A 13,099-nucleotide genomic window follows, 5' to 3' on the forward strand; every position below is an offset into this window, starting at 1 on the left:
TTGTCTTGTGAGGTCTGAGCATGAATGACATGTCTGACCACAGATGGTGTTGTGAGCAGAGTTCAGAGGTATCTCTGATTATTACACCGGTTACCATGGAGACCATAAGAAAAGATGACGAACATGATTTTTTATTTACTGAAAAGTTTCAAATTCTTAATGGTCGTCCGCCTATTAGAAGCCACGCCCCTTCACTCAGACGACTCCTCACTGCTCTTCTGTTGTTTCTGAAACAAAATGACATTTTATTTAATTCATCAGATTGGGCCGACACCTGGACCGCCCGGTTCCGGTCCAACTCACCCGCAGGTTGTCGTAGTGCGTGCGACTGCTGCAGTGAAGCTTCTTTGCCGTTTCTTCGTCGGTGAAGAAAAGGGAACAAGCATGACAGTAGAAGCCCGACTCCACCTGGTCCTCACCTGCAGACGCACACGCACGCTCAGTTTGACACACAAATGCGCACACACACACACTTTCTCACTCACCCAGGGGGGTTTCAGGGTCAAAGGGCGGCAGTGTCCCCGCTTGCGTCTCGTCATTCCCATCACTTTCGTACGTCACTTCCTGTTTCACCTTCAACAAAAAAAAGGAACGATGAGCGGGTCTCACTGCCGAACTCGTGGAACCAGAACTCACCGTGACTGGAACCATGGCCTCTGGGTCACCGTTCTGGTCCAAAGGTTCTGAACTCTCCTCCATCTTCGCGTCCTGGTCTTCCGTGTTGCTCTCCTTGTTCTCCTCGTCTTCTTCTTCTTCTTCTTGGGTCTCATCTTTCTTCTCCTCCTCCTCGACCTCCCTCTCCTCGTCGTCCTGCGCCTCCTGCTGTGGTCTCACTCTCTTGGTGGCCGGCTCCTGCGAGTCGTCGGGAGTCGGCGAGCTTCCGTGTTCTCGCTTCTCTGTAGTTCGGAACACATGCCTGGAGAACAAGCAACACGTGTGGAAGTTCAGTGTCATCAGAACATTTCAAGTTTTGAAACTTTGAATTTCTTTATTAATAACATTTAACAAAAAAAAAGAAAATAACCTTTTTTAATAATTTGTACATTGAAAGGTTGAATTCGATTTTTTATCTTTTTTTTTTACAGTTTGATATTCTATTTTTAATATATATATATATATATATATATATATATATATATATATTATAAATATCTTCAATAAACTCAAAATTGTTTAACTGGTACTCTTTTAAATTCAAAACAAAGATATTGGTATCAAAGTGCCATCAGACCAAAAGAGTACCGAGCTACTTGATCCAACTTTCAGCCAATGCGTCAACATTTATATATTGAAATAAAAAAAACGTACAAACTAAAAAATATTGAATTTAAGAAAATATCTTTTTGGATTATTGGAAAAAGAACAAACTGTTTTAACGTAATTTTGGAAATTATTTTCTTAGATTTAATTATGTAAAAATCATTAAACTGACCTTAAAATAAATATGAAACACTTTCTCAACCTTCGAAATGTTAATTTCAACCATTAGATAAGGGTGGTTCACTGTAATCGTCTTGCTCAAGGGCACTGACCCGTATTTCAGTTGTCTGTACTTCCTGCTCACGTAGACCGTCAGTCGCTTTCCGTTGAACCTCGGCGGGTCGGCCTTGCACGCCTCGGCCATCTTCTCCGCCTCGTCCGCCGTGTCCATCTCTATGAAGCACTGAAACATACGCGCGTGAGCCTGAGAGTGGCGCCCCCTAGCGGCCACTCGGTCACCCTACCTCTCTCTTGTTCCTGTTGAGGAAGTACTTCCGGACTTTTCCATACGGGTCGGCCATTTTCAGGAGAGAGCTGTCGGAGTATTTGCTGGTCGGAATCTGTCCCACGTACACGACTTTGCTGGAGCCGCACTGGAGAGCAGGAGATCGTCAGAACCAAATATACGTCCGGCAAACACGCGTGACTCACCCTGATGGTGGGATACGCCAGCGAGTGTGCGATCCGGACCATGCGTCCGCACACCGTCGCCGTCACGTTGGTGCTGTAGAACTTGGCCATCGCCAGAGCTTCCTGCTCCGTCTCAAACTGCACGTACGCCTGGAAGGAAACGGACATAATCATGCTTCTGTCGGCGAACGTTGTAGCCGGGGCGGGTCAGTACCTGTGGCTTCAGGTCCAGAACCAGGTTCCTCTTCACCTCCCCGAAAGGTTTTGCCAGAGCCAGGATCTCACCCAGGAAATTGTGACCTCGTCTGAAACCAACAACGCTGACCACTCGCATGCCCTACACACAATTATCAAGAGTGAGTGTGTGTTTGTGTGTTTGTGTGCGAGTGTGTGTTGTATTTACCCCTTTCCTGCCGGGTTCTGCAGAGAAACGCGTGAAAAGAAGAAGGTCAGACTTTTTTGTATCATTTTAAAATGACGTTTTCTGTGATCAAAGTCACCTATGTCGTTGAACTCCGAGTCCTGACCATCGTCCTCTTCCAACGCCACCTCGTCCAGAGTCACAAAGTCCTCCATGTTTTCCGGGACGTCCAGATCCTCCTACAATCCCACACACACACACACACTTTACCAGCTCCTTGCATCGGATTGGCTGGACAAAAACAGCGTACCGGGCCGGACAGATCTCCCTTGTTGTTGTCGTAATTCTCTGCGTCTGCGTGAGGCTGAACTCTGCTCTCCTCAGACTCTTCTTTTTGCTCGGTCGACTCGTCCACTCCGGCCTCCTCCGCCCTACCCCCGTCTGCAGGCGTCTCCATGGCAACCTCCTGTGTACGTCAAGGGTCAGATCTCTGGACCAGTTTGATACCAGTGAGCTGGTCTTACTTGTTCCTGATTGTCCGTGCGTTGGTCGTCCATCCTGGTCGTCTGCTGGTCCCTCTGCGCCTCCTTATCCTGCCCGGCGGGTTTGACTTCCTTCTTGGTCTTGGACATGGCTTTGGACTGGGTTCTGGGTCCAGTCCAGGATCCTTCACTCCTCTGACCGCGACCGTCTTCAAACTGACTATTCTGTCTGCGGTTGACACTGGGAAAGTCCATAGTCAGTATCATCACCGTCACAACGAACCATCAACAACACTTAAGAACTAACGTCATGTTTTAGAGTTATTTTGATTTAACATCTATTTATATTTATAGTTCAACATATGAACATGAATCCACTTTCATTTGGGCTTGAGTTTTACACATGCTTTAGAGTTTTTAATCCTGTCCTGCCTACCGGGATGTTGAGAGTTTAAATTACAAATTGATTACATTTTGATCCTTTATTTTTCAAGCCACTTCCTGGAAGTGAACTTTGGTTAGAGGTTAGTAACAAAAACATTCATAGCTTATACAATAATGTACTAAAATTAATCAAAATACTAGTAGGAACAATTGGATCCAGTATATATTAGGGCTTTAGCGATAAATAATCACACAATACAATATAATCATCTCACAATACGATTTGATACAATATATTCCTGTACACCTTTTTAATTTTCGCAATGATTTTAAAGGGACAATGAATGTTAGTGACATCTTCTTTAAAACCCAGCTGAATTCTATCCTCTAGTTCTCAGTCTTTAACAGGATTTCACTGTTACTTTAGGACGTGACTGCCATCTAGCGGCCAGAAGTATAATTGCAAGAACAAAATGATAAAATGTTATTTGTAAATAATAATAATCCAATCATTTTATTTTCCACACCCCTAATAGAAAATAAATATTCCAAACGTGTAAATATTTGAAAACCAAAACTAAATAAAAAGAATAATAAATGAAAAAATACAGAGCTGTTGAACATCGATTACCTTAGAAAAAAGATCTATATATTGGTGTATACATTTTTTCCCTCACACCATTAGTATGTATCGGCTTTTTAAGTGAAAACAATGGTTTTCACACCTAAATCATCATCTTCAGATATTAACAACACCATCTCAGAGCAGCTTCTGACATTGACATGCGTGTAAAATCCAAATCTTGCCGATCGCAGTCAAATGTGTGGAAGAGTAAAGGTTTTTATCAAATCAGATTAGCTGCAGGACTCACTTCAAGGTTTTGTACTTGGTGCAGATGTTGAGATGGACCGGGTGTCCCCTGATGGTCAGAGGGTTGACGGTGTAATACTTGACCAGCATCTCTGCGTCTTCAGGTGACCCCATCTGGACGAAGGCCTGAAAAGAGAGAAAGAGACATGTTTAGACGTCAACTGCTGACCTTGAGAAGGCATGTGCAGCAGGCGCGTTGGACTGACCTGGTCTGTTAAGAAGAGATGTTTCTCCACCGTGCCGAAGCGCTCGGCGATGGTCAGCAGCTCCCTCTTCTTGGCGTCTTCTCTGGGCAGTTTGGAGAAGAAAACCACTTGACTTCCCTGACCCGGGGACTGTACAAATATTGACACACATGTATATTTTCTTTCATGATAGTGTATATTATACATATATCCACACAAAACAGCACAACTTTCATCATTTCTTAATGCTTTACATTTCAAAAAGGTTTGCATAAAATAAATATAAATATATATATATTTTTTTGTTTGTTTACAATTAACATGCAAATATTAACAGCTAAAGTAACAATACAATGCTGCAAGATCTCGGCAATGACTGAGGACGAGGGGATACAGTCAACTCCAGCGGCTTTTAAAGCTATGAATGAATATGGAATATTATGTTTCAAAACAGTGGTTAATGTGTGTGTGTGGGGGGGTCATACCTCGATAACCATCATCCTCTCAGAGAGGTAGATGTTCAACGGCTTTCCGAAGAGTGAAGATTGATTCTGTTGGTAGTATTCCACCATGTCCTTGGCCGCCTCATGAGAATCCATCTCCAGGAAGGCCTGAACACACATGATGCACCTCAAAGTCTGGACTTGCTCAACTGTGAGAAGCTGCTGCTGCTGCTGCTATACCTTGTTCTTCAAGATCAGTTGTTTTCTCAGGCGCCCGAACCGCTTGGTCAAGGACAGGAGCATTTGTGTGTTCTGAGGTTTTCTGTCGTACTTCACAACGACCACCTTGCTCCTGAGCTGGAACCATCACACGCACACATCTTAATTGACTCTTGAATTCCATCAAAGACTCGAAAGACTTACGCTTTGTCCAGGACGAGCTCCTGATGGACCTGCTGGGAGACGACCACGTTTGTCAGGTGAAGGAATACGGAAGTACATCGGTGTCGTCAGAATAATGAATTGAATTGAACAAGCGATGATGATGATGAGTCTCACCCCAGCTGGACATCATTCCACCAGACATGGTTCCCGAGGACATGGGAGGAGGTCCCAGCAGGCCAGGAGACATGTTGGAGGATTCCACCCTTCTGCAGTAGAGAGCAAAACATCTCAACTCTGTGTGTGTGTCTTTCTGTGTTCACCTCTATGTACTGTATGTTCGACCAACCTCCTGCCAGACGACATGAACGGGTCCCAGTCTGGATACCTGACAACACACGTGTTAAAATATACCCACAAACAAGTACAAGATGAACACAACCTAGTGAAGACTCACATGTTGAGCAGCATTCGTCGGTTTTCTGCATGACGTTGTCCCTGTACGTGTTGGTTCCATTCCTGTACACGCACACACACCTCTTAGACCAGGGGTCTCAAACGTGGGGCCACCAGAGGTCAATTATTTTTGTTCAATGTTCTTATTGATTTTGACTGTGGTTTCAAATGTGAATTTGGGCCAATATATCTAATAATGGACAGGTTTCCCAGATTGGATCATTCTGAAGGACGTAAGAAGGCTTTTGGGTTCGGCTGAGAAAGGAGGACTAAGTTGCAAGCGTTTCCCAGACGTAGAATTTTGAAGATCAAACCAAACACGCTTTGTAAGAACCTCTCAGTAGGAGCTGTCCACCGCAATGGTTCTGAAACTGAATCAATGGACAGCATAGTGCGAACTTTGACAACGGCAAAATATAGAATAGCAAATGGAGCATCTCCGAGTCCAATCAGAACCGTTTCATTTATATCTGTGAAAGGCCACGGGTTGAATCGTTTTCCTCTCCAGCCAACGTCTGTTGTTTGTCAGCCAATGAAAGCCCAGGATGATGAAGGTCTTTACTAATGCTGTTACTCAAGTGTTGCCTTGCGCAATTTCTGTCTGACACATGCAAGTATTTACATGTAGCACTATAAATAATTATATGCAGATGTGTTTAAAAACTTAAATAAAAACATTATTTTATTATTTGTAAAAGTGGAGGATATAAATGTCCCTGCTGTGGCTTTATCACTGAGAATTAAGTTATCCTTAGAAAGATTTCCTTCTTTCACTGCGTTCTTAAAAGCGCTCTTATAAAGATCGTAGCGCATAGGAACTTCTTGAACAATTTGGGAAACCGGGCCATTATGTGTCATTTTCTAAATCAGTTCCATCTTGACTAAACTCAAAGCTACATAAAATTACATTTATTGTGATGATTATTATTACATAACTCTCTGACATTGAACAATAAAGGTGTTCCTTGATCTGCCTACACTCCTAGAAACGTAAGGCAAGAAATGTAGGGCTGCAGATTATCACGTCACTGGCCACAAATGTCCCGCGGGCAGCAAGTTTCAGACTGATGTGTATGTTAAGGGAGTTCAGAGTTAAACTGCGCCAGAGAAGAAAAGGTTCTGTGTGGACTTTACTAAATTCTGAGCTGCATAAAGACAGTTCAAGGAAGTCAACTTCAAACATGAAGACTGAATAAGTGAATTATGAATTTGTGTCCACTGTCCAAATGTAAAGAACAAACAAGTTGACAGGGCAGAAGCGAAGAACAAAATGCGAGTCCAGAGGAAGTTAGGCGTGCTACTCACCATCAGGGAAAAAACGTCAAAGTCACACAGAGAACAGACGTGCGGGAACATGTTGGGCAACGTTCCAAGGAAGTCCTGGACCTTTCCATAGGACGGAGAGCCCATTCTTCGCTGCTGGAACCCTGAGTCGGGCGGTGCCATGTCCATGCTGCTGTAGGAGTCATGACGAGGAACGTTGTTGTAGCCTCTATCTCGGCCTCCGCTGAAGTTCAAGCTGCGGCTGGAGGAGTCCTGCATGGAGCCCCTCCCAAAGTCTGAAGAGGCCGAACTCTGGCCCAGAGAGGAAGACCTGCCCCCGCCAGAGGACATGCAACTAGGCCCCTGCCACTTGCCAGAATCCGCTTTTTGGCTTTTGAGCTTCATGAGTATCTGAGGGAGCGTCTCTATGCTGATGTTCTCTTCGGGGATCAGAGCCAGTGCGTCTAGGTCTGAGGGCGACAGGCCCAAACTTGCGACTAGTTTCACAGTGCTGCCCAGATGACCACCCGAACCCCTTTGGTTGGCCTGGCCGCCGCCCGGCCCCCCCATGCTGCCCCCCATCCCCAGCCGAGACGGCATGATGCCTCCCTGATGGTCGTTCATGCTAAAGTTCAAGGTCTCAGCAGCGGCTAGGAGCCCCCGACCAGCCAAAAGGCCGGTCTGGCTGCCGTCCAACTGTGAGCGCTGAGACATGGCTGGTTCCGATCCAGCAGAGGCTTAAGATCTTGGGAGAAGCAGACTCTTGAGAGCAGAACCAGCAGTGTCTGTCAAGTTGTGAGGAACAAGTGAGGTCTTTGGTTTCTGGTCCTGGTTGTGTTCCAGTGCTAAGAAAACAGAAGCAAGTGAAGAAGCAACAACATGCATCAATCATTCAGTCACATGGGAGTCGCATGATAGCTGGACCATAATCATAAAAGCAGGAAGACAATTTTCAACAAACAGTCAGGAAAAAGGAGAACGAGCCTGTGGTGGCATTAGTCTTCTAGATGATTGACAGTACCACTGTGTGATATGGTTCGGATAAAGTTTTTCGACAACAAAAATGTAGCTGATAAGGGCAGCCAAAGTGATGATCTCATCAATGTTTGTACTGTGGCTTTATAGAAAGGTGCCACGTTTACAGCTCCAGCAGCCACAAGAAGCCACTCGGAGTAGCACGTTTCATTGCCTCAACAACAAGAGAGATTCTGTGCAGAAAGAACCCAATGACACACTCAGAAGCACAAGTCTAATGGCCTCTAGAGAAGCCGGTTGAGGGTTAAATTGGATAGGATTGTTGTGTTTTGACGCCAACAACTCTCAGTGAGTGGCAACAAGAGGAGGATGCTTCATAGCACTGTACTTGTTAGCACCGTGTAGCAAGAAGGTTGTGGGTTTGAATACCAGAAGAGTTACCAATTAGGAGCGTAATGATGTTTGCAAGTCACTTGGATATTCACAGAATATGATGAAATAAACAGCGACTAGTTTAGCTCCAGATTAGTGAATGAACACAAACATACCGTTTCTTAAATATGGATTTATGGTCATAGAACTGAGTTAGTAGACAGAAATCCAAACTCCCATGACATCACAGCAAACTCTCCAGTAGTTTAACCATCAATATAAACCAGAAACACACTGACTAAAGCAAGAGTGAAGTGATGTGTTTTGCTTTCGTACTGCTTCACATTTCGTTCGTATTACTTTGAGAAAGGAAGAAACTTAACTGGCCAATATTTTTGCAAGAAAGTGGTGAAAGCATTTGGTACAGATCCTGGTGTTGGACTCTATGTTAAGGGGAACAGTTTAAGATCTCGCGAGAACACGGTGAAAACCTAGGACGGTACGACGCTAATGGTTAAAAATAATCTGCTAACTTTCTTTGCACCAACCGTGACAGCTCGTCTTTATCGTTCGAATCACTAACAAAGAAAATTAAGATTTAAAGCCACTTAGACGGCTGCAATACATTGCATGTGTCCGTAGATATGACTCAACGTGCTAACCTAGCATAGCATTTGCACACCGACTTGATATTAAACACGATCTATTATTAGATATTGTCTAACAAATTAGATAACGTTTTTTTTTTGTATTGAACCAGCATTAGATCGGCCAGCCTTACCTTTATTCAGATGTCGATCTAAAGTCGAGACAATAAACCACGACAACAAAGCTGCGAAACAACCTTTTGATGAACGAAGACTACAGCGCCACTGGCAGGTCAGGAGGAGAACTACACCGGGTTTAAAATGAACTGATCTCTCAGGGTGCGTCATATGATTGGGTAAATTCCACTTCTTATTTACTTTAACTTAGGAAACAAGATTAAAAAATCGTTTAAAGTATTTTCGGTCGAGTTATGAGACAAATCACATCCCGAAACACCGGGGATCGGTGATTGGCTGTGAGCCACATGACTCTGCCGCTGAGCCAATGAGAAAAGAGGTCACATAAGTCAACAAACGCAGAACTTTTCGGAGGAGCGTCACCCCCGTGAACCCGTCGCACCCCGGAGCATGAAGGACCGCATCAAGATGACGGTCAGCGAGGAGGTCATCCTACAGCAGGTCCTGCAGCAACTGGACCTGGATCAGGTCAACTCCCTCCAGGAAGTTGACCAGGAGGACCCGTTTGCGGACTACATGTGGATGGAGAACGAAGAGGAGTTTAACCAACAGGTAAGACTTTATTTTTCTGGACACACGACGGAGGGATCGGAACAGAGGGCACGGGAGGAGGAGGAGGTAGGGGGTGAGGAGGAGTGACAGGCGCGCGCCTGTGACAGGTGGAGGAGCAGCTGCGCGAGGAGGACTTCATCGAGCGCTGCTTCCAGGAGATGTTCGAGGAGGAGGAGCGGGACTGCTTCATCCCGTCCAGGGATCTCCCCGCGGGTCAGGCCGGGTCAGCCGTCGACGCCGGACAGAACCAGGTTTGGATTCCAATAAGGTGCACAGTACTCGTGATCCTTTATATAAATGCGCGTGTGTTTCACAGATCTCCAGCAGCACCCTCAACCCACATGCCAGAGAGTTCATCCCAGGAATGCCTCAGCACGTCATGTGACTGTGACCCTCTTCCACCAGAGACTTGCCAAAGTTGTTTTTATTAGAGAAAGTTTCATGTTTCTACTGTCCTGAATACTTGATAAAAGTTTATGGTTAACCACGTGTTTGTGCCTGGGTGTGACTGAGCAGGTGGTAATTGAATCTGAATACTTGAATACACACACACAATAGGTCGCCATGACAACAGGTTAACAAGTAAACATTAGTTGGATATCATAGAAATCAGAGATGTTTACAGGAAAAAAGTCGTGGTGACCAGCAGGGGGCGACGTCTGTCTTTTTATGAGCAGCGTTCCGGGACAACAGGTGCGAGCGCGCATGCACGCGTCCATGCGTGTATTTATATGGATATGGTCTTTCGCGCGCGCGCGTGTGTGTGTAAATCTCACCGCGTGTATTTGCGTGTGTCTCTCATCAATATTGGAGAAACGTTCGTCCTGCTGTTGGAATTGTGTGTAAAAAATTAACGACTTTGTTTGTCTCATTGAAATTTTAAAATTCCACTTTGTACCTGATCATTTATTTACTAACGAGGTTGTTGACGTCAACACAGGTTTACGTCAATAACTGACTACACAGAACCCCAGTAACACACACACACACACACACAGACACACACGTGTGTGTCCCAGACACTCTGTAGTCCTTCCATGTCTCAAGTCCATTAGTGAGTGAGAGAGAGTGTGTTTGTGTGCGTGTGTGTGTGTGTGGGGGTGTGTGTGTGTGTGTGTGTGGGTGTGTGTGTGTGTGTGTGTGTGTGTCCTCGTGGGACAGGCTACTGTTGTGTTCATGTTGTTCAGATCACCGGCAACTACGTTTGGCAGCGTCTGGCGACGTTAATTGAGTTTCGGTGCCAAACACACAATAACGTCGTAATTAAAGTGAGAGCAAAGGATTGTGGGAGGGAATGGTAATGTGACACACTAACTCACACCCACACACACACACACTCTCCTTCTATATTAGACTGGACTGACCGACTGACCCGTCTGAGGCCCCGGACATGTGTTCTTGTCTCTCGTCGTTCAAAGAAAGCGCTAAAGTGTAGGCCTCAGTGCCGCAACCATAGTGCTGGATAGAATACAGTAATACTATACAGGAGAAACGATACGATATATTGTTATACTGTAGTAACAAGGATATATGTGTAGTATTGTCGAGTACTTGACTCTGGTGTTGCAGAATTTACAGACCACATGACTTTTGATGAAGTCATAACTTCTTTAATTTGTTTTGAAACCAAAATATGTCCAAACATCAGCTTTAAAATCAGCTGGACTGTATCCTCTCGTCCTCAGTCATCACCGGGATTTTGCAGTAATTGACTTTTATTATAGCTGTGGAGGACGCAACGACTGCTGCTATCCATCGGTCAGAAGTTTAATTGCAAAACAAAAATGAGAATCAATAACTTTTATTTCCAGTGTAACGATAACATAGTATTTTCTTTGTGGTGGTATTACAGTAGAATAATGAAATAAGACAACAAACAAAAAATCAAATAACCACAATAAGTTAATGAATAAAAATAACAAACAAAATAATCAATATTTACATGTTAATTTTAAATATTGTTGATATTGTTGCAGATTTTTTTTTAACCCATGTTTTATCTCAGGGTCAAGGTGACCTGAAGGCCTGAAAACAAATGTGTTTGTGTTATCCCTTGTATTTTGGTCTCTGGGTCAAGGTGAACCACCTTCACTACTAAATTTGCATTCATGGAAGCCAGGGAGGTCAAACACATTTATTTTGGTTCCTGTCGGGTCACCTTGACCCTGAGGTAACACAAGAGTTTAAAGTAATATTTTGAACATAGCGATTATTTTCTCAAATCCCGATCCAGAACCCACTCCCACGTCGGACCTCCGGGTACGTAGAGGAAACCCAAGAAGAAAAGAAGATTCCCTTCTGTGATGTCCCAGAATGGTCAGGGTCGGTTCTCACCCACATGTGCGTTAGTGTGAGCGCGAGCGTGTGTGTCTCCCGGTACCAGAACGGAACCGGGTCATGATTATTTGATGACGTGGGTTCTGAATCCGACGGCAGCTGCTAATTGGACTAAATTAATTGACCTGCGGCGCCGATGTTGGTGAATAAGTGATGCTCGTCGGCGCCACCGACTGTTTGAATCATTTAAGCTACAATCTGCTAATTAGCTGCGAGAAGAAGCAGCTTTCAGCCACAATTACGAGCAGCTCCGTCAGTCTGGAGCTCCGTCTCCTCGTCCTCTGAGCAGATGCTGATGGGGGTTGGCTGGAGCAGGAGTGGGGGGTGGAGGAGGAGGAGGAGGAGGAAGGAGGGAGTTGGCAAGGGGGAAGAAAGAACTCTCACACACACTCTGATCCGTGAACCACCCGGTGAAGAACCTTCGTGTGTGTGTGGGTCACTCAACGGTGTTAACACAAAAACGACACAACTTTTTCATGCCCCAACGAGACCTGGTGCGAGTGTTGTCGTAACACACACCTGAAGAAAGGTCACGACCTCCGACAGTTTCAAGTGAGATGATGTGACATGATGCTGAGTGGCGGGAGCAGTCGTGTCATGTGACTTCCTGGTTCCTGGTCCAGGAGGCGGGCCAGACCCATGGATGTGTTCCCGATGTTTGGAGGGGTAACACACGGGACGGTTATTTGCGGGGAACGCTCCGGCAGTTGGCGGCGCTCCTCGCTGCAGAGAAAAAAGTCTTTGATCAGGAAGTCTCCACCGCCTCGTTGACTGTTGTGAGATGAGGAGAATCCGTGAGGACGCGGGGATTTTGTCGGTGAGCCCAAAACTTACACCTGGGAGTTAGAAGCAGCGCCGACAGAATTGAAAGAGGAGGAGGAGGAAGATCTCTGATGGTTTGGCTCTCCTCCACCCTCGTGTTCGCTTCCCCAGGTGCCTGCTGGGACGTGAGACGCGCCGACTGACGTACGATTATTAATCAGTCTCTGAAAGACAGCTGGTCTACAGGGTCCAGGTCAAGGAGACGGCGCAGTCTTGGTCAGAGGAACCAGGAACCAGAAAAAAAAAACAGATCAGAAGTTTCAAGAATTCCAGGACAGCTGGTCAGAATTCCTGAGTGGTGGGAAATGTGGCCACATGTTCCATTAAGAAGTGATGAGTCAGGTCCCGGTAGACGCCGCCCGTCCTCCTCCAGATGGCCCGCCTCCTGCTGGCAACTAGTCATGTGATGTGCCTCACGGTCCAGCTGATACTGCTGTCTCCTGTCGCCATGGGAACAGTTCTGTCAATCATTCTAATTATCGAGGTGTGGGAGCCTTAAAGTAGTGAAGGTAGCGTGTCAACGATTGACAAAAAGTAAGA

General features: G+C 45.4%; 2 protein-coding genes across 3 annotated transcripts; one reads left to right on the forward strand and one right to left on the reverse strand.

Moving 5' to 3' along the window:
• Positions 1 to 115: 115 nt before the first annotated feature.
• Positions 116 to 8,925, reverse strand: matr3l1.2 (matrin 3-like 1.2). Of its 2 annotated transcripts, XM_087798693.1 has the most exons (22): positions 8,845 to 8,925; positions 6,759 to 7,561; positions 5,455 to 5,516; positions 5,347 to 5,385; positions 5,175 to 5,266; positions 5,040 to 5,071; positions 4,857 to 4,973; positions 4,659 to 4,784; positions 4,195 to 4,323; positions 3,990 to 4,114; positions 2,776 to 2,974; positions 2,562 to 2,717; positions 2,391 to 2,490; positions 2,294 to 2,310; positions 2,105 to 2,227; positions 1,912 to 2,040; positions 1,725 to 1,853; positions 1,533 to 1,663; positions 637 to 916; positions 486 to 573; positions 304 to 419; positions 116 to 227 (listed from the first exon to the last, which is right to left on the reverse strand). In XM_087798693.1, exons 2-22 carry the CDS (start codon positions 7,428 to 7,430, stop codon positions 192 to 194), a joined length of 2,898 nt encoding a protein of 965 aa, XP_087654819.1. In that variant the 5' UTR covers positions 7,431 to 7,561; positions 8,845 to 8,925; the 3' UTR covers positions 116 to 191. The 2 variants fall into 2 exon arrangements, with proteins under 2 accessions (XP_087654819.1, XP_087654820.1); XM_087798694.1 differs by lacking the exon at positions 8,845 to 8,925 and having other exon boundaries at positions 5,040 to 5,068; positions 6,759 to 8,801.
• Positions 8,926 to 9,180: 255 nt separating this feature from the next.
• LOC148072157 (polyadenylate-binding protein-interacting protein 2B-like) lies at positions 9,181 to 9,889 on the forward strand. Its single transcript, XM_087799274.1, has 3 exons — positions 9,181 to 9,400; positions 9,508 to 9,651; positions 9,717 to 9,889. Exons 1-3 carry the CDS (start codon positions 9,239 to 9,241, stop codon positions 9,783 to 9,785), a joined length of 375 nt encoding a protein of 124 aa, XP_087655400.1. The 5' UTR covers positions 9,181 to 9,238; the 3' UTR covers positions 9,786 to 9,889.
• Positions 9,890 to 13,099: the final 3,210 nt, after the last annotated feature.

This window comes from Callionymus lyra, chromosome 9, assembly GCF_982586985.1.
Source record: "Callionymus lyra chromosome 9, fCalLyr1.hap1.1, whole genome shotgun sequence".
NCBI lineage: Eukaryota > Metazoa > Chordata > Actinopteri > Syngnathiformes > Callionymidae > Callionymus > Callionymus lyra.

Bases quoted from the DNA above. Each gene is read 5' to 3' on its own strand.
- matr3l1.2 (XM_087798693.1), bottom strand. From the start codon at position 7,430: ATGTCTCAGCGCTCACAGTTGGACGGCAGCCAGACCGGCCTTTTGGCT. The intron at 5,267-5,346 runs GTTGGTCGAACA...TCTCTACTGCAG, and splicing joins TTCATGTCGTCTGGCAGGAG to AAGGGTGGAATCCTCCAACA. The intron at 228-303 runs GTGAGTTGGACC...ATTTTGTTTCAG, and splicing joins CGCACTACGACAACCTGCGG to AAACAACAGAAGAGCAGTGA.
- LOC148072157 (XM_087799274.1), top strand. From the start codon at position 9,239: ATGAAGGACCGCATCAAGATGACGGTCAGCGAGGAGGTCATCCTACAG. The intron at 9,401-9,507 runs GTAAGACTTTAT...CGCCTGTGACAG, and splicing joins AAGAGGAGTTTAACCAACAG to GTGGAGGAGCAGCTGCGCGA. The intron at 9,652-9,716 runs GTTTGGATTCCA...TGTGTTTCACAG, and splicing joins TCGACGCCGGACAGAACCAG to ATCTCCAGCAGCACCCTCAA.